Source organism: Pteropus alecto, unplaced genomic scaffold, assembly GCF_000325575.1.
Source record: "Pteropus alecto unplaced genomic scaffold, ASM32557v1 scaffold20, whole genome shotgun sequence".
NCBI lineage: Eukaryota > Metazoa > Chordata > Mammalia > Chiroptera > Pteropodidae > Pteropus > Pteropus alecto.
This window is the reverse complement of record NW_006436298.1, coordinates 25,974,353-25,999,883: the sequence shown is the minus strand read 5'-3', so window position 1 is coordinate 25,999,883 and position 25,531 is coordinate 25,974,353. Positions and strand designations below refer to the sequence as shown.

At 37.7% G+C, this 25,531-nt stretch overlaps 1 protein-coding gene and 1 pseudogene across 1 annotated transcript in view; one reads left to right on the top strand and one right to left on the bottom strand.

The window, feature by feature from the left end:
• Positions 1 to 13,304, top strand: part of LIX1 (limb and CNS expressed 1) — a 45,130-nt gene extending 31,826 nt beyond the window's left edge. The window contains exons 3-6 of the mRNA XM_006913241.2: positions 1,220 to 1,360; positions 3,492 to 3,587; positions 10,961 to 11,038; positions 12,604 to 13,304. Of these exons, the coding sequence (XP_006913303.1) occupies positions 1,220 to 1,360; positions 3,492 to 3,587; positions 10,961 to 11,038; positions 12,604 to 12,891 (603 nt within the window). The 3' untranslated portion in view covers positions 12,892 to 13,304. The remainder of the gene's footprint in view (positions 1 to 1,219; positions 1,361 to 3,491; positions 3,588 to 10,960; positions 11,039 to 12,603) is intronic.
• Positions 13,305 to 21,611: 8,307 nt separating this feature from the next.
• On the bottom strand, positions 21,612 to 21,730 carry LOC112481005 (annotated as a pseudogene).
• Between the last annotated feature and the right edge of the window lie 3,801 nt (positions 21,731 to 25,531).

Sequence of the window (25,531 nt, the reverse complement as noted above, 5' to 3'; positions counted from 1 at the left end):
TTCTCTTCCTAGGGCTTGTTTCCCTCTAGGAGTTCTGGAGTAGAGCCTAGGACCCTAGAGAGTTCACAGGAGCTGTGGAAGAGAGATGCCATCACAGTCTGGGGTCCTCCAACAGGAGTGGACTCCAGGGACAGTGTAGTTCTCATAGGGCTTCATCCCTACTTATCTGGGCTGCTGAGATCCATGCCAAGCCAGAACTTGAATAAGAGGAGTTGTTGTTTATAAGAAAAGAGACAAAAGAGGACAGAAAAGAATCAGGATACAATGAGCAGAGCTGTGTGAGCCATGAGAAAGCCAGGCTAGGAGGATTGGTAGCAATGTTACATTTGGGATAAATGACTTTTTTTTTTTTTTTTTATGAGTTACTAATCATAGGCCTCCTGTGGCCCCTAACTTCAGAAAAGACAAATGGAGCATGTGTCACCCAAACTGCACAGACTGACAGCAAGATGGAAGGGTCCTCAAGAAAATTAGGAAATTGTTATTAGAAGGAAGGTGAGGGATAAATGCTGGAAAAGCAAAAACAACAGATATTGACAGCATTCCTCTCATTCTAACCTGGAGGTACAAAAGTATAGGAGTAGAATATTCTCATGGAGGGTTACATGTGCAAGGCATTCTCACTGCTTTATATTAACTAATATAGTTTGAGCCTGTCCTCAAACCTGTGACACAGGGACTACTATTATTCTCATTTACAGAGGAGGGAATTGAGTCACAGAAAGACTAACGCCCAAGATCTTTCAGCTGGCACGTGCCAGAGCTGGCATCTGAAGCCACGCACTCTGACTCCAGAAGCTGTGTTCTTGAATTATTGTGTTAAATGTATCTCCCACTTTCCTCCTTTCATTACATTGTTTTCTTCTGAAATAAGGATCTGAGGAAGGCCCTGATAATGAATGTAATCACCTAGCACACAAGAGTAGCCATTATTACTTTTGTTACTGTTTATTAACAGAGTATGCAAAACCTCTGGTGCATAGTAGACATTCAATGACTATGAAATAAAACGAAAAGCATTTGAAGAACAACCAGGACATTCACATGTGATCTAGAGCTGAAAGAAAATCTACATGATCATCGGGGGATTAGCAATGGATATAAAAGAATAGATACAGACAGTAAATGTATGAATAGAAAGGCCTGGAGACCCATTGAGGCAGGGACAAAATGGTGAGATGGTAAATCCTTTAATGACTCCTCTCCTTCCCTTCTCAAGTACTGCTTAAGTAGAGCTGAGGCCAGACGGGATGCAGCTAAAGTGGCCCTAATCAACTCCCTTTTCAATGAGCTGCCCTCTCGCAGGATCACCAAGGAATTCATTATGGAGAGTGTGCAGGAAGCGGTAGCTTCCACCAGCGTGAGTACCCACCAGGGAAGGGAGGGGCTGGCTGCACTCAGAATACTGAGGCATTTGAATCTTGGGAGATGCAAAGTGAGCACATTCTTTAAGAATTGTGCAGGTTTAATTTTTACCCATTAAATCATTAATTTTCGGCAAAAATAGCACTTGGATTGGAAATCACAAAATTGGAGCTGACTCTCTATTCCTCATCTCAGTAATATTCTTTAACTTTCCTGGATCACAATTAATCAAGTTTTAAATCAAGGTAGATAATCCGATCCACCTTGATTTGTTTATTTGAATGTTTGCTGTTTGAAGAGTATTGATTCTTTTAGGGCCTGAGAACACATGCAATTGAATACTGCTTTAATCTAGAGATAAGCTATCTTATTTTTTCCTAACCTTGACTGATCTTAAAAATTTTCTCAAGTGTTTATTAAAAGTGCCAGTTTCCCAGCTAGCGTGGGTGCTGCAATCTTTTTTTAAGAAAACCCTGACTGCTTAAATATGGGAAAAGCCATATGCCCAATACCTGTTAACTATTATAAGTATTATGCTTAATATCAATTACTTCTTTCAGGGAGCTTTGAAAATTTTTGTAATGGACATACTTAAATGTAAAGTGCTTTAAGAGCAAAAAATTTGGCTTGGAAACTAAGATAGGATTTTTCTCGGCAGTCCAGGGGTAGATGATTTGCCCCAAGAATTATGTATAGCTCCTGATCCTTGTTATCTCCAAACTATCAACTGGGGAGGAAGCCTTGGGTCCCCACTGTAGCAGGTGTCTCTCTGTGGGTCCTCCAACGGCAGGAACTTGGCATTATTGGAGGGTTTCATCAACGCCTGGCTTGCCTTTAGCATGGATAAACCCCATCTGACATTTTCATTCTCTGATTCCCTTAATCTAAAAGTTCTGTCATTCTAGAGAAGCCACGGATAATGAAGGAGACATTATCACACTAGCAGTTACCTTTTTGCTCTTTTTCCTGTCATAAATGTTCTTATCATGCAGAAGAGAGTTAGGGGAAAGGTTAGAGAGTGGTTGACCTGGCTTGGAGACGTCAGGGACCTCTGTTCTATATCTGCTCTGAGGATGAAAGATAACTGCTTTCCTATTCTATAAATTTTGAGTGCCTTTGAGAAAGAGAACTTAGGAAAATGATGCCTGGTTTCTACGTATGGCATTTACTCAGGAGCAGGGAGGGAGCCTTAGTGTAAATGTAATTTATCATTTTTTTATGAAAATTTCTAAGGAAAAAGAATATATAAGATTTGCAGGCTTCTGGGTGGATTTCCTCTGGGATATTTAAAAGCCAACATAAATATTTCAGCAGCAGTGTGTTAATGTTATTGCATTTAAAAGCTATAAATTTGCTGCTATCTGACTGGTAGTTGTATGTTCAGTATCACAAAGCCATTGCCAACTTTCCCAGGAATCTAAGGCCATGGGATGTTGAAGGGCAGGCCCCAGTCCCATTCTAGAGCTTGTGTTAGCTTTTTTACTGCCAGTCTCCCTAAACAAATTAAAGGAGAATCTCATTTCTACCCATCACCCATCCACCTTGTTTGCTAAAGGTTAACTGGTTCAGAAGTGAAAAAATATAAACCAAGATCCGTGTCTCCAATCCAAACACCAGCATATTATGAAAAGTTCCCATTAGGAATCATAGCAGCAGAATATGAATGGTCCATACAGCTGGAGAATTCTTTCCCTGTCAGTTACATCATCCTGCCTGGTTATCATCAGAATCAGAGCAAGGTTGTCATTCCAAAATTTCAATAACACATGAAAGCATCCTCAAAAGGCAACTATTCTGACATTAATGCCACCACAACAAAAACCTTGTGCAAGGGTACAGGAATTTCTACTTTGGGATAATTATTCTTTCAATGAGTATATATAATCAGTTAACATTCTAATCAAAAGCCAGATTCAAATTGATCACAAAACCTCTTTACTCTGAGTCATGGTGAGGTTAAAGGTTTTATCCCAAATCAAATGGAGACTGACTTGGTTGTAGAATGCACATCGGAAGGGTTAGGGCAATAATAGAAAGACATCTGTGGGACCACAGTGTTTATTTGTGACCACCCAAAGAAGAGGAGCGAAAACCATAATATTTTCCTTTTTTGCTTCCTTCTCTAGGGCACTTTGGATGATGCGGACGATCCCAGCACCAGCATCGGAGCCTACCACTACATGTTGGAGTCAAATATGGGGAAGACCATGCTGGAATTTCAGGTACCTGACTTCTTGCCACTTGTGTATTTTGCTACACAATTCAGATGCCTAGGAGAATGACACTCTTATCATTAACATCTGTCCCCAAAATCTACTTTTTGTTTGTTTGTTTTGGTCATTTAATCTAACCCTCTTAGAATCCAGCATGATAGCTCCATCTTAGCCACACTTCAGTAGGCTAAAATAAACAAGCAAACAAGGCACAATCTTTGCTTTCTTAAAGGGAAGTGACAGACTTAAGTCTAAGAAACAGGGAACACCACTGTCTTATTACTATAATTTTCCACCAGCTTTTCAGTATAAATTTTCCCCTTAAACCAAATTAAACAGTGAAGTGTTGGTTGTGACCATTTAGCAGGCTACGACCCTTTTTTCATTCACTGCAGACAAGCAATAATAGAGCTGAGGAACTATATTATCTATTTCTAAACTAAATAATTATATCAATAATAAGAAGAACAATAATAGCTGATGTTTATTGGATGCTTACTTCTTCTGGCACTGTGCTAAGTATTTAACAAATATTATCATAATTTAACCCTCACAATGAACATCTGAGTATTTATTATTCCCATGTCATCACTGAAGGAAGTATGCCATATAACCTAGCAAATGGCAGAGCCACAGTTCAGACCTGGGCAATCTGATTTTTGAGCTCATGCTCTTAACTGTTATCCTACACTGGCCTCGGCAGATGAAAATTCAGTAGTAATTAGTTATAAAATCTTAGCCATATAATAAACTAAATTTGAATGCAGTTGAACATCTATATACATGCAGTGCTAGTAGAAATCCATATGCAATGTTATAATGAATAGACTTACCCCTAATATTTCTATTTTTTTAGGTTAGATTTCAAGAAGCAATCAGAGGTATAAAGTTTTATTTACAAAACTATGCATCACAAAACAATTTACAATGGTGTTAGAACTGAGCCTTGAAGTCACCAACTTTCAAATACCTCCTTTGGTACCTTTCAAACTCTTTTCCTGACTTCAATGACATAGCCACTTCTCAGGTAGATATGTCCCTCCTGCCCATTTTTTAAAATAATATTTTTCCTCCTCAGTCCCTTGTTTGATTGAGGCAAAAATATTCTTTCTTCACCCTGTCCCAGGAAGATCTCAGTCATCCAGTTTTCTCTTTAATTGGCAATGGTCTCACTGACTTTGATGTTGCTTGTCTGGTTTGGAAGAGACCAGGTATCCTTAAAGCGTTCCCTCCGGAGATGGCAGGGACATGCATCAGCTCAGCGGTTCTGGGCCCAGGCTTTGGAGTGGGCCGGTCCCTTTCTGCATGGCTCTTCTCCTCACTACTAAATCTGTTTCCTCGTTTGTGTATAAATCAGGGAGAATAATAGTGGTGGCTTAACCCCACAGCACCATTGTGAGGGTTAAATGGGATAAAACAGAAAGAGTCCAGGACAGTTTCTGGCATGTGGTAAATGCTCAGTGAAGGTTAACTGTTATTATATGTATTTCTGAAAAAAGACTGCTTTACCTATAATGCCTGAGGCTACTGGATGAATTCCCTTGACAACATTATCTAACTAAAGGTTTCAGATGAGGACAGGGTAGCTCCCTGCACTAAACATTTCAGGGCCCTTGCTGTAGAACAAAAAGGTGAAACTTATAAAAGGGTCCTTTCCCCCCCATAACAATCTAAAGTCAAACAGATAAAAAATAAATAAATAAAAGGAGGAACATAACACAAGAGGAAGAACACAAACTTTTAAAAATCATACAGACCTGTGTGTGAAGCCTGCTCTACCACTTGCCACCTGTGAACTTAATCATTCTGAGACTCATTGTTTCCATTTATAAAATAAAAATCGTAATGCCTATTGTGTAGGAATTTTGTGGGACTCTCATAATATGTTTATAAAGCATCTAGCATAGTGATTTCCCCAAAGAACCTCATTTTTTAAGATTTCTCCCCTCTCAACCCTGACAAAAGAATATTATACTTCTTTTATTATAAAACGAATGTTGCCTGCCCCACTACATAGTAGCTTGTATGTGATTTAGTAGCGATTTTCAGAAAATCAAGAATAATTTTTTTAAGGCAATTGGGTTAGTCTGCCAAAGAAGGGGAAGGCAAGATTTTTTTAAAAATCTTAAAATTCCATCTCAGTACTATGAAAGGCTGTACTTACTAATACTTTAATTGTGTTAATATGGGCTGTATGTTTTCTGTGTGGTCTATGTAATAAGGTATTTAAATATGTGAAATAATAATTTAAATCATACTATGGAAATGCTTCATAAATTCTTATAGAGGAGGCTGGATGAAGGATGGGGGACAAAGGAAGAGGAAGATGTGAGGGCAGGAAAAATCCAAACTCCTTCACCCCAGTAGAGATGCTGGCAGTCTAGGAGGAGAGCCTTGGAGCACATCCCTTTTCCTTTTGCCAGCTTTAGTTTGCCTATGGAGTCCAGGGTCTACCACATTTTTGGGTGGCCTGGATTAAATGCATCAGCTAGTTTCTGCACATAATGGGAATTGACCACAGATCTTGTCTGTTTGCAGCTGACAGCAATTCAGTACCTACCCCTAGTGGATAATAGATGTATGTTTGTATCTATGGGTGCCTATAACATATAAAAACAAGACTGGTGTCTCCTGACTGCAGGCAGGCTTTCCAGGGGGGCCCTCAAGGAGTCAGAGCTCAGAGGAAACATGATAGGCTTCTGCTTACCTTCACTTCGTGGGAGGGAAGCCTGTTTTGAGGTAGCCTTGCCTTAGAGAAAACTGCTTGATGTTTGGGGGGAGGGATAGTGACAGCACTAGCCACTGGGTCTTGTCAAGGTCATATTCAAGGCACTTTGACTGAAGCTGGTTAATATATTTATTCTGAAGCCTAATGCAATCTAAGGACGAGTTGTTTATTTACATCTTTGCTAAATTCTCCAGGTCGCCTTTTAAAACCTCATCTCATAAACAGATTTCCTTTTAAATCCATTCTCTTGGGTGGGGAGATGGTGCCCACCTGTTTTTCAAGTTCTCCATTTACAGTGTTTGTTTTTCTTATTTCTGATGAATCACAGAACCAAGCCACTTTCCCAGACATAGTTCCAGAGAAAAGCAGTGTGCATTTTCTCCCTACAAAGTAGCTGAAAGGCCAAACATTGTTTCTAGTAGGAGGCAACACCAAGAAGCACTGTGAGGACAGAGCCCAGTTATTGGTTTAAACTGAACGAATGAACCAAGAAAGCTGTGGAATGAAAGCTGCAACTGCAATTTTCTCTGATGAGAAAGAAAACCCAGGGCTTGATTTTCCATTTGATTTTAAATTACTTGCTATCAGAACTAGCTACATAATTTGTGGGGGCCATTGCAAAATGAAAATGCAGAGCTTTTTGTTAAGAAATCACTAAGAATTTCGACAGTGGAACATTAAATCAAGCTCGGGGTCCTGTGTGACTGCACAGATGACAAGCTCATGAAACTGGCCTTGTCTCTGAGACAGGTTCATAAGAAGGGCCCAGACTAGGGTAAGGAGTATTAGGCATTCACCTCAGGTACAAAATTGAAAGGACTGTCAAAAAACTCAGTGATCAAAATAAATAATATTATAATACAATATTGTAAAAACTCAAAATTAATATGTAAATTTTCATGACAAACAAAATATCAAAATTTTAAATAAGGGCAGAATTTTAAATGAAACCCTGAATGTGCATGACTCACCTTAGACTTTGTTTCACTCATGTCACCGTAGTCCTAACTCAACCTATAGGCCAGCTTCTTGTTTATCTTTCAGTGTACCCAGACTCCCCAGGCTTCTAGATCAACTCACATAACAAACAACACAGCACAAAGACTCCAGTGAGGAGCAGGACAGATAGCTCATTTAACGGACTTCCTTTAATGTAACGAGACTTCGACAGGTAGAAAACAAGACTAGAAAGACAGGCAGCAAGGAATCATGATGAAACCAAGAAGTGCATCCTTACCGAAGTCCACAGAAGCCCTCTCCTTGCCAGTCTGCAGTAATGCAAGGATCTCCGATGGACTCAGTGGATTTCCTGGGGTTGAGACTAAGGTTCATACAGTTTGGGAAGATCTGAAGTTGGTGAATTTGGTCTTATGAAGGGAATTAAAGAGGTGGGACAGGAAGAATGTGGAAATATTTCAATATATTTTATATGATGATGGTAAGATTACTATCTTTACAGAGGAGAGCAAGAACTAGCTCAGGACATAATGGAAGAAAGCAGAAAGAAGGCCATCTTCCCTGGGGGATTTTAGGAACAAGAATAATACTCAGAAGAGGTCATTGTGTTACTATAGAAGACAGTGCTTGGTGATGGAATAGAAGTTTAGATAAACCAGCGCGAGCGAGGATGATGACCCTCCTTCGTCAGGCTAACACAGTCCAAGTCTCTGTGGGGAAGCTTTTGAGAGATGTAGTTTGCCAAGGGACATGAGAAAGATTTCTGGTTCTGTTCACCGCAGAATTGTGGGTTCTAAAGTCTAGGGGAATTGCTGGATAGAATGACAGGTGTTTACCTGGAGAAGAGGTTTTATGTATAGATGAGAATGAGAGCCTAGAAGTCCTTGGAGGAAGAATATGTTACTGAGGCAACAGTTGTCAGAGGATGGAATTCAGAGCCCTGTTAGCAGTAAGCTGTTTCCCAAACTGGGCCACAAGTGTGTAAGGACAATGCCAAGGGGGCTATTGGAAGCACAGAATAAATTCAGTATAGCTTCTGGGTTGTCAGCTTTACATGAAGATTTGGTGGGGGAGGGGGGGTAGGTGGAGGAGTGGAAGTGGTATTTTTTTTTAATAGATATATACAATAGGATACAAAATTCAAGCAGAGTTAAGAAACGAAAGTAAATATCCAATTTGTAAATATTGGCCTTCCTGTAACACAAGAGACTGTTTCGTATCAGGACATAAAGAGTGTTCTTATTCATTTTTATGGCTGCAAAGTATTCAGTGAGTAGGCTTGAAGGTAAGGTGAGAAGGGCAGCACAAAATTCCCCTCCTCTGTCACTTGGGTTTCTTAGATAGGCAGAGTGGTGAGAGCCAGATTAGGCAAGATTTAGTTATAGAACAAACCGCTCTCACTTTTCCAAATTAACATAGTGATGTGACAGAACAAAAATCTAGATGGGGAGATGTGACGGAGAGCAGGCATGAGAGGGGTGGAGTCCCTGGCCACTGGACCCAGGACCCTAGGCAGATGGTGGGGTCTCTGTTTGCGGCAAGAGTAATTCAGCTGGTTTCCACGTTGTATTTAATTAATGGAAACAGATGGTTTTGCTTTTACCGAGGTCTCTGTGGCCTCTTGGGGGTGCTTACTGTGTAGTTGAACATAGACAAAATCCCAAACTGGATCCTAAACTAAAATGAAAAACATTACTTTTTAATGGGAATTTTCAACATGAGAATAGTGCTATTTTCTCTTCTGATCATCTTATAGCTTTAAAATTCACCTAATAATTTTAAGATGTCTAAAATATCAGAATAACTTTGTGTCTCCTGATTTTCATAATGAAAACTTTTTCCTGAGCAAGCAGAGGTAGAGACAAGAAAAGTCATCTTTTTAAATGGGCAGTAAGACAATTGTCTAAATGTAAGGTTTTCATAAATAGTTTCATGACCAGGAAGTTCCCTAATTGTATTGTTATTTTCTAATAATTATATGGTTGCGGTTCATGTTATTAATCCACAATAAATGTCTCTCTGACCAAAAAAGAAAAAAAGAAAGAAAAAAAGAAATGCAGATAACTTCAATGGAAGACTGCTAATTCTAATCACATTAGAAAAATGAAATCTTCAGTATATTGATACACTTTAGCTGGCCCTTGATATCAGGCAGGGAGAGGGTGATGCAGATAGAAAGCCTTAAGGCTATGCTCAGCCCTAACCATTGGATGTGGAAACTATGGGTGGGTTTTAATATCAATTTAACCTTATTGTATATAATTTAAGGCATTTTCTTGACTGAATTTATAAATTGAGAAGTATTTTATGATTTTTATAGTTTTCCCATTATGTTTTATATTTATTTGGGGCCTAAATTTTTAAAAATTTAAAAATTTTTCTTTAATATGGAAAATTATCACATGATTTAAAACTCAGAAGGTGCAAAAGAATGTCAGAGGAGGGTCTCCCTCCCACTCCTGTCCCCAAGGCCTTCTTTTTCTCTCTCCAGGGGCAACTAATGTTATCCAATTCTTTTGTGTCTTGCCAGAACTCTTCTAGGCATTTACAAGCAAACATTTATAGGGAGTGTCTATTTTTTTTTTTAAATCAAATAGTAGCAGACGGTATTCATGTTGTGCACTTTGCTTTTATTTTATTTTAACAACACATCACAGAGATTCTTTATAGTAGAACCTAGAGAACTTTCTCATCCTTTCTTTATGACAGCAACGTATTCAGTTGTATAAATGTATTGTAGGGAAGGAAAAGTAATTTTCCCTCTACCCTTCTGGTTCTTAGCTGAGATCCCTGTAATAAGAGACAGATTAAGAAGAGAAAAACCTAAGTTTACCCACATGTATACTTAATGTATACATGAGAGATACCTAGAGAAGAATGAGTTAACTCCTAAGGTGGCTTAGAATTCAGAATTAAATACCATTTTAATAGGGAAAAGGGAGGAGGGATGTCAGCCTCTTAGGAGAGAATAAATGATTTTAAGGGAAGATGAATGGGAAATATGATCATTTGTGACAAAGTTTGCCTGGGTATGGTATGGATTTCCAGTTTCTTCTTCTATGATGAGTCAATCATTGCTGGTTGATGAAATTCCCCAGGAGGGGACTTATGACAATTGAGTTCCTTTTGGAGGACCTGTCTTCAGACAGATAAGAGGGGTTCCAAGAAAGCCTCTACCCGCATTTGCCATTTTTCAAGTGCTTCCAGCTCAAAGTAATCAATATACCAAAGTGGCATATTTTGGGGTGGCATGTCCTAAACTCGTATTTTGGTGTGGCATATTCTGCTGCCTTTCATTTAACCATTCCTTTAAATATGAACATTTAAAATATTGTCACTCTCAGACAGTTTCAAAAATAATGCAATGTATTGCCTAAACATTATTCTGAAATACACTGGTATATTTAGATAACGACTTGGGTGTAGAATTGTTAGGGCATATCTATATTTAATGTTGAAAGATTTATCAATTATATAGTCATTTAGTGTGCAAAGATGGCTACAGCAGAGGAGGAAAGGAAGAATGCTCCAGAAACCTGGGACTCTGGTGTTTGAAAAGTCTCAAAGTTTTCTGACAATATCGTATATTCTATTTCCCTGATATAGTTGAAGATCAGAGTTATGCCCTGCTCAGCTATCACTGAGGCACTTTCTTTGAGACTAATGACAGATATTTAGTTGTTTTTTTTTTTTTTAGGAGCTGATGACCATTTTCCAACTCTTACACTGGAATGGAAGCCTAAAAGCTCTTCGTGAAACAAAGTGTTCGCGACAGGTGAGATTTCCAATCTGGAATGTGTTTGTGTTGTGTGGAATGAGCAGATGGCTTGTCATCTTCTGAAGAAATTTTCTTTACTTGGATTTTTTTTTTTTTAAATTTGGTACTGTATTTATTGAGTAAGAGCAGAGAACACACACAAAAAAATATGTATAACCGTCCAATTGAGTCAGGGACTGACCAAATATGCACACTAAGAAGAATGTTGGCTGGGCAGAGTACTGATTTAGATTCTTGTACTGAATGCCAAAATGGAGGGATCATGAAGACAGACTTTGTAAGGCAAATGCTGAATATATTCTATGCTTAGAATCTGTGCCCTCCTCCACTATCCAATGTGGAAAGAAACTTGAGAATGCACTGCTTGAGAACCTCTTCACTGAGGGAGCTAAAGCTAGTTATAGTGGGAGGATTCTTCTCACTCCTACCAAAAGTCCCCAAAGGACAACAGAAGTGATCATAAAGGTGGGCAAGCTGACATTCAGTCACCCCAATTTGGGAGGTTGGAATTTTCTTCCTTATTTTTCAGAGACAGGGTCTCACTATCTCTTTGCTACCTATGAGAAGCACCCTTCCCCTTTTTTAATGGCAAAGGCAAACCCCCTTCTGTGTATGTAATGGTTTTCACCTGTCCTCCAATATTTATCCTTCTTTTACCCACTATTAGACTTTGAAAGATGGTAGTTTATTTTTGAGAATTTGCTAACAGGAATTTGAATGAGGAACAAAGCCTCTTTTAGTCAGCAAGATGAAGGTGAATGTAAGAGTTTTCCATGCACTGCAGCCCCAGGAGTTTCTAGTTGGTCTTTGCTTAAAAAGTCTGGCTTTCAAAATGTCAAAGATGGAAAAGAAATGGGTAGCTGACAATGGCTTTGGTTATTTTTTCTTTTCCTTTGATTTTATAAAAGGCCTTTGAAATATGCCGGGTTGGTTATAAACACTGGTCCATGATTGTTTTTAATTTGTTAAGGTCATAAATAAATACCGTATGTTCTTGAAAATAAAAACAAGCAATGCATCTACTTCATAAGATCTTCTTAAAGTGTCTCCATCAAACCTACACATGATGTTACAATGTACTGGCAATTTTTCAGATGAGAATTGACAGACAGTGACTAATTTTTAATTATTTGCAGAAGAGACAATGTACATGAAGCTACCATTATGATATCAATAATAATGCCTATATTTCATAATAAATTTTTTAAGTTCTTCCTGTAGTTTCTGCGAGCCATTTGGACTGTCATATTTCTTATGTTAACAACACATTTTCTAGTGGGTCAGAGTTCTGTTTTGTGAACATTTTTGAGTCTTCCTGGTATTAGTGTTTTGACTCAACCTGGAGTGACTTTGCTTTGCTATACCAGCATAACCCTTCATATCCTTTAAGAAGTATGTTATGGGATTTGACTTAAATTTGTGAACATCAGAAAGGCTCATGTGTAGGTAAAACTCCCATAGATATGGGGGTGGCAGAGGCAAAGGAAACGATGTGTTGGAAATGCCACAGGTGCCTTTGTTGCTCTTCACTGACACTCTGGGCTTTGTTTCTTGGCTCCCAGGAAGTCATCTCCTACTATTCCCAGTATTCCCTAGATGAAAAGATGCGCAGCCACATGGCCCTGGACTGGATTATGAAGGAACGGGAGTTTCCAGGAATTCTCTCTCAAGAGCTACGAATGGCCCTGAGGGAGTTGGAAGAAGCCAGGAAAGCAGGACAAGAACTACGATTTTACAAAGAGAAGAAAGAAATCCTGAGTTTAGCCCTGACTCAGATCTATAGCGATCCTGACCCTTCCTCACCCAGTGATGATCAGCTCAGTCTCACGGCCCTTTGTGGTTATCACTAGCAAGGCCAGGTTCCAACTATCCCTGGGAACAGCAGAGGCCAGATTCTAACATTAGAAAGCTCTTTAAAGGAAGTCTTTGGAGGCTTTAGCACCTATCTAGCTAATTAATACCTGAAGGCTATACTAACTCTCCCCACCCGTTCCATTCATAGAATCTGAGAGTAGTAGGACCCTTACGGGATCCAATATCCCACTCGATGTAGTTTTCCCATCATGCTCTCAATAGAATAAAAGGATGGAGACAGAATGATCTGAAAAATATTTTCCAGGCCTGGCTTCAACCTAATGCCCAGTTGACATGTGCCTTGCTAGATTATGTGTGTTGTTGGAAAGAATGGATCAGTGTAGCATCTCTCAGAAGAACATCAGCCAGGACTGCGGAAAGTAGCATGATAGCAAACTTTTAAAAAATACTTGGGATTAAATAAACAATATAGATTGTTGTTGAAAATATCCAAGGGTCAGCGTTTCTTCTTAAGCTTTTTAACCTAGGAGATAACTTATACTCTACTAGCCATAATCCAGACAATAATGGGAATTTTATCTGGACATCTCATTATCAAATATCTTGAATTGGTAATAGTATGAAAATACTAGAAAAATTTAATGTGGCTTAAAATGCTCTTGTGATAATAATTTTTTTTTTTAAATCCACACTCTTCCATATGGGGATAAATGTCACCTACAATAGAACCCTCAAATTCTTCAGGAAGATTTAATATCCAATTTTTATGAGTCCTGCAGTCAGTCAGTCTTATTCATTGATATCTATTTGCAAATAGATATAGTTACTGGTATTGTAAAGGTTAAAACATTTTGAAAAATCATTAGCATTTAGCAGTGCTTGCATTTGACTAGTTTCTCATTCATTAGTGAGAAGGAATCTTTAGCTGTCTTTTGTTGTTGTTTAAGAACATAAGCCACCAGCAGCTCAAATCAATCTCTCTTTGAACACGGCCCATGTCAAACAACTGATTAACAAACCAAAAGCAAATACACACTAATATTTAGATGGTTCCTGTTCACTCAGATTTAAGAATGGCAGCAATGACAATTTTAAACACTTATAGATATTTCCATATCTATAACATGAAAGGGATTATTCTACATTTAGTCCAATAATTCAAATTAAAGAAAACAATTGTCTCAATTTTATATAAGATTTCTTTTTCTTCTTGTTTAGGTAAATGCAAACTAAATTTCTTGAAAGCTAAAACCATTATAATTACATTAAAGTTTATGAAAATATGATACGTTAGCCTTATATATAAATATGTACAAAAGTATTTGTCACTCCTTAAATCCCCATAAAAACTACTTTGTACTGATTATATATTTTGGAATTAGCCTTAATAATAAAAAATCACCTTCGCATATTACATTTCTCATACTAGGGGAAATATTTAGCTACATAGCTGCCCTACTTTAATGTTTTGAAAAGTAATACTGTACAATATTAGATGTATTGTATTTAAAAATGTAGTTTTAACAAAAATCAAATTCCTCCTCAAAATGAGGCTAAATGTCACCTAGAAGAAATCTTTATTCCCTTATATTCCCAAAAAGGAATCAGAATTAATATTTGTAATTTCAATAAAATTTGAGGAAACTTTCTATTTAAAGAAACTTTTTTCATAAAATCATTACTCTTTATTATTTCAAAAAAGCCACAATTTCCCATGTCGAGTATAATTAAAGGTAGGACCACCATTACTGCATTTTCAGACTTTGTCAAGGACCACCTCAGGCTGACACATCTAATCAGAAGCAGGAACAGGAATCAGCTAGGAAAAATATCACATTTACTCTTTGCCCTATAATTAGAAAACTGCAATCATTCTGGAAATGGAAAATAGAAGTTCTCCCTTGGCCACTATCAGTGTTTTCTGGCTAGTCAAAACTGCCCACTCTTCCTGGAATGGCATGAAATCTACAAAAAAAGAAACAGAAGTCAGAACCTTGACCACTGCTGGTCCCTTTGATGCTCATTTATAGCAAACCAATTTGAGCTAAGACATAATGGCTCAAAACATCACATAAACACCTGTAATTCTGTCCCAGAGAAGAGCAGTGTTGAAGAGCAAAGTTGAGTATTATTATTTTTCCTTTCCTATATCTTGTTCTCAAAAACTTACTGTGTTGAAGGGGGCTAGAGTGAAGGAATCTCTATTTAAATATATGGAGCTCTGGGTCCTAACCTTCCGTGGTTATAAACCCTTTGAGAATCTAATAAAAACTATGGACTTTGTCTAGGAAAATAGAACTAAGCATATACATTTAAAATTTTACAAAGTTTCAGAGAGTATGTGAATCTCCACAAATTCCATGGATTGCTCTGTCCAAGACCGACTCCCCCCACCCACCACCCCCCGCACCCATTTTAGAACTCTTAATTTTGAGCACATGATTATAGTCTCTTAAACTTTTCACTAGGGATCTAACCTAGTTCAGACATAGCCCCACGGAACCTATTTCTAAGATAAATGTCATCATCCTTAAATACAGAATTGTACTGTATTTAGATAGGAGATGTTTAATTTTCACAAAATCCAAATACACCAGATTACTATGAAAAAAAAAAAGCTTTAAAGCAAACTGAATTTGTGTGAACGTGTCAGAATATCACAGATTTAATAAAGTCATTTTTCCTTGAGTGATCAGAATTCAGTTGTCCATTTGTTCAAAAGCTATAGCCCACTGATATATTTGCTGTTAAATTCATTCACCTATTTCTAGAAAAGAAAAAATAAGTAAAGCAATAATATTCTTAAAATACTGTACCTACATCAACTGTGAATCTGCTCAGGAAAAAAAGGAAAGAAAGCATAAAGTTTCAACATATCCCTGTTTCTTTAGGGAAAGCTTTTAGAGCCATGAGTATTGTTGTGGTTGACTTTATCTCTGAAATGCTTTAAAGAGTTCTGTTATATCATGCCTTGCCTTTCGTTCTTGCCAAAAGATGAAAGAAGCCATACTAAGACTGTTTTCAGTACCCTTGACTATGTTCACAGGTAACCACTATTTAAAATACTACCCTTAATATATTGTTGATTTTGTTTTGTTTTGTTTTGCCTTGAAGAAATGCAAATATCAAGATTTCTTCTGTGGTGTCCATCACGTTAAAAAGGTAATATTAAGATTGTTTTTAGCCAGGGCTCCAAAAAAAACAAGAGTCATTTTCCCTCCCACAGCAACTCTCAACTTTGACTGCACATTAGAAATACCTGAGGAGCTTTAAAAAAAATCCTAAATATTCATACTATACCTAAACCAGTGAAATCAGACTCTCTGGAGGTGGGCCCCAGGTACCAGTATTTTTTAAAGCTCCCCAGGTAGTTCCAAGATGCAATAAGGCGGAGAACCACTGCTCTTACGCAGGAAGTTCTGGTTCAGAGATCTATGGCTTAACTAGTGGGAGCTATGACTCACTTGCTCATGGCCCCAAATTCAAATGTTGAGCTCTTCTGAGCAAGGTAGGAGCAAATTCTTTGGCTTGGGCAAGAGATTCTCCTGGAGCCCAGAATTAAAGCAGGGCAAGTGTACACACACACACACACACACACACACCTTATTTTAGCAAGAAAGCCAGATTTCCCCAGGGGCCAGGCTTTCTTTCTCAAATATGATACATGAACTATCTGTAGCAGAATCATTTGGGGCTACTTGTTTAAAAATACAAGTCCTGGGCATACACCCCAGACCTGCGGACCAAATTCCAAGGAAGGGTCTGGATTAGTTACCACTTCACCAGGTGTTTCTGATCATACTTAAATTTTAGTTCTTTTGGCCTAAAACTACCTAACACATTCTTTTCTAGGCAACACAGCCCTGGCTTTTCTGACATAACCAGCCTCTTGTCGGGGGTCGAGCACAGAAAGGAATAAAGGTGGGAAGGGAAGGAAGGTTGCCTTTATAATCCCCCTGGAAGCTACAGAGAAACGGAAGGGGCAAAGAGATATGGCCATCATTTCTCTCCCAAAAGAGCAGCTCCCGCTCTTTTATCACTTTGGCCCCAATATCTGGAATTACTTTTATCCCTTTACAAGAAACCGTGAAAATCTCTGTTAGCTCATGGCTTAAGTCACTTTTAAACCAGACTGTAAACCCTGTTAGTACATTCTTCCTTGGAGCAAAATAGGTTGTGGGAAATGCAAGCAGAAGCTTCTTCCTGAGAGCTATTGATTCTCTAGTGATTATTGGTTCCCAAGTGAAAGTCCCAGATTGCTATCTATTTATAGGCAGTTCTCAAATTTAGTAGTAATTGTATTCCACAAGTTCATTTGTAAGTCAGTTAGTTGTTCAACCCTGGGGATGCATTTTTGTATTGGAACAAGGCCATAAGTGGTGGTAAAGTTCCAGACTAGCCTATATAGGCAATAGGGTACCTAAAGTATTGATCTTCGGGACTTCATACAGCTCTAGGTTGCAGGTGGGCAGAGGAGGGTAGAACAAGGGGCAGCTGTAGGTCTAGGGCATAGTATTGAAAGACCTCCTTGGGGCACATTTCTCAGTCTGAAACTGGTTTTCCAGGTAGTCCTCCATAGATTAGCTTGCCAGTGCCATCACTTGTTGCTTTTTCTGACCATGGTTTCTTCTACCTGCTGACTTACTGAAGAAGTAACTTTTCTTCTGCCTTTCCTACAACATTTGAAAGTTTCTAAGAGCTAGTATCACTAGAAATAGGAACATTTGTGTGACCTACAAATGGCAGCTATTAAGCCTCTCTGCAAGGTCTGTTTTCACTAGGGCCTGTGGGGAAATTCACGGGCACATGAAGCAGGCCTTGGAAGAGCTGGCCATGGAAGCTGTTCCGCTCACCCATTCCCGAAGGTTTCCTGCTTCTTTGGTGTTCTCATTTGGTTCCGCGTGGCATCACCCCATCCTGATCACAGCTGCCCCTTAGCTAGCCAGTGATTCTGATAATATGGCACAAAACTACAAACTGGACTGATCAGTCTGTCCCTCTCAAGAATGGGAACTAAGAAATCTGGAAGGAATTTGCCAGTTCAAGTAGGGAGATGAAGTGGAAAGAGTCGTGTCTATGAGAGTGTGTTTGTGCAGGCTGAAGTGAAGAGGAAGTAGGAACCATGGGTCAGCAGAGAAAGCTGGTTGGTAGTAAGAGAAGCTAATCAATACAGATGCAGAGAAAGGCTGAGGCACAAGAAGAAGGTGAAAGCATGAGGTCCATAAGGGGATGGTAAGAACTACAGGCCCAAGTATCCTGCAATAAGTTCATTTGTTCTTTATCTAAGTGGACCACACACCTTTCAACCAGAGAACTCTCACCTTACTCATTTCAGAGCAAAGTCACAATTGATCATTCTGGACTTTTCATCCTAAGAATAGACCAAAAATACTGACATAAAGAACTGAAGTGATAGCAATGCTGCTAAGAAAACTAGACTGAGGACTGGTGACAGAGTTAGCTTTTTCCCCTCTCACTGCCCTTCCCACTCCAATGTAAGGTCTCACACCAGCCAGGAGTCCTTCCCAACTCTGAAAAAATGTATGTATCATATGCTAACCATCGTGTTCCTGCTCCCCTATGTAGAAATTCTTCTGTTCTCATGTTCCACAGGAGGTATGACCACAGAGGGAAAATAGGATTCTATTTTTTAAAAAAAGATAAAAATCAGAACCTCAAATAACTGTTGTCCTAAAAAATTAGTCACCTTGGGAAACTGATAACTTCCTGACAATGCTGAAGAGTGCTATCTTTGCCAAAGGCATTTTTGTCATAAACTTCTCCTTGGAAATGGCCCTCTGAGTCCAAATAAATAAAGGAAGAAAATGTGGGCTGAAAGCACTTTGCCATCCTGAACTGACTAGTTTATTTCAGCACCTTGACTATTAGGCTTAATACTTAGCCCTCACTCAATGAATGTTTGAGTGGAAATTTAACATTATTGTCTTGGTGCCTTCCTTACTCCTTGCTTGATGAGTTAATTCATTCATCACACCTGACTCTGTTCTACTGGATTAGTTAGGAGAACTAACTTACATCTTACTTGGTTGTAAAGCAGAAAAGCAGATCACTTACTGGCAAAGAGAGTTTATTGACTTGTGACACAAAAGAACCACAGGATAGTTTTTGCTCTAAGCACATCTGGATCTAGAAGCACAAACCAGAACTCAATCACTCTTATTGTACAGATGCATACTTATGTATATGTACATGTGTATCAGTGGTTATTAAATCTGCTTTCTTTTGCATTGGACCCATTTTTAGTCAGGCTCTCCCCTGGAGTAATAAGACAGTGGCCAGCAGTTTTATGCCTACATCATAGCGGGATAAGAAATTCTCTTCCCAACAGTTCAAATCCAAATTCTAGAACCGAGTGCCATAGTGGTGTTTTATTTGAATCAATCACTGTGCCAGGCCAGAGTCGTATGTCTCTCCCACTGGAACTGGTTGTCAAGTCAGCCCACCTAAACAATTTAGACCTGTTGGAAGAGAAGTAGACACCTGAGGTAAATATGGGTTCAGTTACCAAAATGGGGAAAATGTGACAATTTTCCAAGACATTTTTGAAACTACTTCTCCTTAAAGGCCTTCAGAAACAGAATCAACAATAGAAGAAATGTAGTCTCTCTAAATCACATTCACCAAAGGACAAATTTTGTCGCCATTAAGGATGTTCAAAAAAATTTTTTCCTATGGGAAAATCCAGAAGTGTTTCCAGACCAATCACATCGATGGAATGAGTACATAGGTTCTCTGAGGACCTGCGTGAAGGGATAACACTCACTTACATGTAAGAGGTCTGCTGTGTGGAGAAGCCTAATCACGCACATTACTCTGCAGCCACACTTCATATATCCTCAGTGCTGATGAATGGCTGCTATGCAAGTCAGTCAGGAAACTTCCTCTGGTCTATTTCTGGTGGGCCCTGGCTTTCATTATCAGTGGCTGCTAATGCTCCTTAATAGAAAAGAAAACACTTGAACCCAACAATTGAAAACAGTTGTAGCAAAACTGGACCGACCATTCAATAGCTTGGGTAATTTATTTATCCCTACTTATGTGACTGAGCAACTCACAAACCTTAACTATATCTCCACCCTGATCCATGAGTCATGACAGAGGCAGTCTTAAAATGATTTTGTACATTTATTTATTCTGAGTCAATCCATTGTGTATCTCCCAGATATTTTCATGTTTCCATGTAGTGATTTGTTATATGCTGTCCGGAAGTAAATAGGCAGTACTTGGTGCAAAATTCATAGGGAAATATTGAAAACACAGGTGACCCAATGAAATACCAGAAGAATTGAAATGCCAACCTGAAACCATAATAAATTGAAATAAAAAAGTAGAAACTATTTTACCCTTCAGTTAATCTGTTCTCAAAGGATCTGGGAATTTTGTATATCTATTTATTTATTGTAGCTACTTAGAATTTTAAAAATGTTTGTTGGTCACAAGGCCACCAAAGTAAATAAGTCCAAAGAATGGGGGAGGGGATATCAATTCTCCTAAAAGCTGAAACATAGATCCTTTAATTGTAAATGATAGTTGGGTTCATTAAAGTCATGAATTTAATTTAGACAGGTTTTCTTCATGCTGCCTTCCACCCAGAGCAGTCTTATTCACAACACGGTTTTCATCCTTTATATTTTCTTCATAAAAATCCAAGGAAAGTATCTCTTTGTCCCATTTACCAGTTATTTGTGAAAAGCCACGGAGGCTCAGCTCTCAGTCTGCTAAAAAGAAGCTTCGACAGGCTGCATCTTGCCACATGGGCGACTTTGTCCCAGGGGCGGCAGGTGTCACACACGTTGACAGTAGGATTTACGGGGCCTAAAATAAACGACCTAAAGGAAAAACTATCAACCTATCCATTTCTAAGCCCAATTTCAGTTTGCTGTATAGTTAGAAGAGGAGAATGTCAGAGTTACAGATGAAACTCAGTTGAGAAAATGACTCTCTGGAAAAGGTGGGAGCAAGTCCACGGAGGACTAATCATACCTATTAGCAAACAGCACCTTGCACCTGCCCCTCCTTCTCTAATTCCTCCTCGTTTTTCTTTTTCACCTGAGGAGGCATTTCCTCCCTAGATTCAGTCTTCAATTCCCCCTTATTTCTTGTCTATATCTGCACTGATTCATTTTACTCAAATTATTCTTAATTCACACTTGAGAATTAAAGTTCTGTGAGAAGTAATCAAAAGGAATTGACTTTGTAGTAATTAAGTTCTTCTCATTTACATTGAATCCCGATAAAGCTACTTTGGGTTCCAGACTTTCTTTCTTTATAATAAGCAGGCTTCTTCTATGCTAATGGCATAAAAAAAAAAAAAGCTACCTGGTGTATTCTGGTTAACCTTTACAAAAATGGAGAATTGGGGTTGGCAGCATCTGGGCCAAACAACGTCAACTTCCATATAAGACACCAGCAGTCTGAGGGCCGCCTCGTTCCCTCCACCAAGCTGCAGAACGGGCTTTTCCACAGGTTCCCAGATGCAAGTTGTGAGGTACCCCACTGTGTAAGAGGAGGGAAGTCTCCAGAATCTAGACTCACAGAATGAAGGATTGGTCTTACCTCCATTAACCCAGAAAATGAAGACAGTTTATTCAGTTATGAGAAAGATTCAAGCTCAACAGGCAATTTACAGAGGAAGAAATTCTATTTTCAGTCTCATTGCTTACCAAACAATAATATTTTCACCAAGCAGACTGGCAAATAATAATAATAACTATTATTATCATTTTATTTTTTATGCCTACAGCACCTGGTCTTCCTAGGTGGTCTCCCATCCAAGTACTAACCAGGCCTGGCCCTGCTTAGTTTCTGAGATCAGACAGGATCGGGCTTATTCAGGGTAGCATGGCTGTAGACTCAAGAAATAATTATAATATCCAACATTGGTGAGTTTGTGAGGAAATGAACACTCTCATACCCTGTCGATGGGAATGTAAATCAATACAGTCTTTTTGGAGTCTACTCTATTAAAATTTGATGTGTTCTGTCCCTCTGAACCAGCATTTTTCAATGCTACGAATTCATTCTGTAGAAACAATTCTACAAATACTCAAAAATATATTCAAAAGGATGTTCTTTATTTCATTATTTCTATTAGTAAACTTTGGAATGTTCATCAATAGAAGACCAATTAGTTTCATGATACATCTCTTACTGCATTATTCAATACAGTAGCCACTAGCTACGTGTGGCTATTGAGCACTTGACATGTGGCTAATCTGATTTGAGTACACACACTGGAATTTGAAAATTTATATTAAAAAAAGTAAAGTGTCTCATTAATAATTTTTATATTGAATGTATGTTGAAAAGATAACATTTTGGATGTATTGGGCTAAATATATTATTAAAATTAATTTTGCCTATCACTTTTTACCTTTTTAATGTGGCTACTAGAATATATAGTATCAAATATGTGGCTCATATTTAAACCTCACATTATGTTTCTCTCAGACAGCATTGACATATGCAGTCAATTGACATAATGCAGTCATTAAAATGTAGATTTCTATGTACCACTATAAAAGGTACAATACAGAGTAATTGAAAAATAACTTTCAAATCAATACATAAATTGCATAAATGCATAAATACATACATATGTTTCTGAAACCAAGTGATAAATATTTTTTACTTTTTACTTTGTTTTATTTTTACTTTGTTTTAGTCATTTGTTTTTACTTTTTTTTAATTAAGCATATGTAAAAAACAAATTTAGAGGAATATGCCCTAAACATTGTTGGGGAGGTAAGGGTTGGGAGTAAAGAAGGAAAACTTTTTACATTAAGTATTTTAAATTGCAGTTTATGTATATCAAGGAAAAAATTAAAATTAGAGCTAAAGATTAAGAACAAAGTCAAGGGAGAAAAAAACATGATAGTTTCAGGATTTCATGTTGGTTAATGTGTTTTGTTGACTTGGCATTTATTATCTATGGAACTCTCTTTTGATGATATATTACAAAATCATGCAATTTTTTTCCCAAATAGAAATGGTGACTTTTTTTGTTTATACTATTACTATTAGTTATTTTTACCTCAGTAAAGGAAATAGAAAAAACTAAAAGCAGATGAAATTTCTTGTCCTGGTAATGAACAGCAAACACGATTTCAGTTTCAATAACTCAGTTCCCTCAGGGACAAAGACAAGGGACAAAGACTTAAAATCCATCTCCATCTTAACCATCTGATGCTTCAAGTACTAAAAGGAAGCCATGGTTGAAAATTACGCAGGCAGGAGATGTTCTTCACATTTTATGAAACTAAATTTAGAGGGGGGAAAAGACTTAATAAACGTTAAACTAGTTTACCTCACATTTTATTGGATGTTTAGGTATATATTTATATAGCTCTCATACATGTTCATATTATTTTGTGTTCTATTTTAGTCATTTAACATTGTTTCATGTAAATTCATGTCTCCCAAACTTGTCATGAATGGTATTTCAGCATATTTATACGACAAGTTTATTTGCTCTTCAGGGGAATTTTCATTATCTTTAGTAGCACTATTGTGAACATACTTTTATAAATTAACTTTTAAATGTAATTTTATTTTCTCTAAGGGTAGTTCCTTTAAGTATTTCTGAATCTTTAAAAAAATCTTTATTCTGAGTACTTTTATGAGAAATTTTAAATATGTGTTCTCAATTCTTTTTCTGAAACCAAGTGATAAACATTTTTTACTTTTTACTTTGTTTTATTTATTTTATTTTTTACTTAGAGGGGAATTGACTTGAAAAATTGTCTGAATATTTTAAAATCCTTAACATATAAAAAATACTTAATATATATTACCAGATTACTCTTGAAAAATAGAAAACCAGTTACTATATTGTAACATATATGGTACAATTTCTGCACAATATCACCTACCACCTTTTTAATATTACAATTATTGTTCTGCTACATTAATAGACATTTCTTCTTACAGACCTATATATGCTCTCATTACTAAAAAAAAAAAAAAAAATTTAGGTGTTAGATTTCAAAACCAGGCCTGTCATCTAACCAAGGATCTACTCAGGTAAGAAGCTTTATTTCTTTGTTCTTCTGTTTTTTTATTTTCACTAATAAATTTTACTCCATCAAATACAAAAAAACATAAAATTTTAGACATGCTTAGAGATAGGAGGCAATTATACAGAAGTAATGTATATTTTTACAAGATGACTAATGTCATCAATGTTAAACACAAAAATATACAGAATAAAGAGAGTGTGTGATTCAGATTAATGAATCAAGATTATTAGTAACTCTATACAAAGACAAAGAAGGCATAGTCCTTGAATAAAATGGCTATATAAATACGTAATAATAAATCCCGGTGTCTGAGCTATTTCTGCCAAATGCAGAATTCATACAAACATATTCTAGTTCTCTGTTTATCAAAAGATTATGTTAAAATATTCAAACCAGTCAATGAATCTCCCTCACATCCCTTCACCATACACTAGAACAAGAGCATATTGCTACCATAGGGAAGGAAGATACTAAAACATGTACATGTCGACTACTGAGGATCCCCTCCTCTGGAGAACAGCTCTGCCTCTGTTAGAACTGGCTGCTGCAGAAGGAACACTTGAAGCTTGTAAATGTCCCATTCAAATAATTATAGTAATTTCTCTTTTTCTTTTTCTGTGCCTTTCTTCCTTACACTAATCCACTTGTTTATTCCACTGGGTGTTTTTGTTTCTATTCTTTGGTTCCTACCAAACTATTATGTTATGTTTTGGCATCATGTAATACAGATGTTCCATACGTGTGTTTTCTCTCTCTCTCTCTCTCTCTCTCTCTCTCTCTCTCATTCTCCCCTCTCTCCCTCTCTTCCTACCCCCCTTCCCTCCTTCCCTCTGCCTTCTCTCTCTCTCTCTCTCTCTTTCTCTCTCATTCTCCCCTCTCTCTATCTCTCTTCCTCCCTCCCTCTCTCCTTCCCTCTGCCAACCAAGGAAAGAGGTGGGGCCCAAAAGAATAAAGTATAAAGAAAGAGACATGAAAAGAGAGAGGCTCACATGGTCCCCATGTGCTGGTTACATACTTATTTTCCTCCCTGGGGTTGGCAAATGTTGTCTTGAATCAATGTATCATTAAACAAATGAGCTCCTTCACCCTCATGACAGATGTCTTGACAAAATCCACTTGGTATGGCAGGAGGGCCAAGGCACACAGCTGTACCTCGTCACTGTCAACACAGAGGTACAGTTTGCAGTAAAGGTGAAGTTTTAAATCTGTTAACACCAAGGAACAAAGGAAACTGTGAGAATTTCCTCCCCTCTCTCCTCTCCTGGTTTCCCCTGGTACAAATGAGCTATGTTATTCTGATTAATTAGACCTCAAGCATTTAAAACAAAACCGTTTTCTGTATTTAGGAGAGTCATTCCAGTTTACCCAAATAATTAAAAGAGAAAGCTGCCTGAGCAGTTCAATTTGAGCAAACCCTGGAGTAAGAAAATCTGTCAGAGATTTCTTATCAGCAAAGGACATTTATTTCTCAGCTGATGTTGTTACCTCATGCAAATAGTAGCTAGCATATAAACTAAATTCATTAAGTGTCTGCACAATAACCTATACAATCTCCCCTTAAACATCTAAATTGTATATGTATGAACTTGTAGAGGAATCTCTACTACCTGAACACTGAAAGGAATTAATTACATTT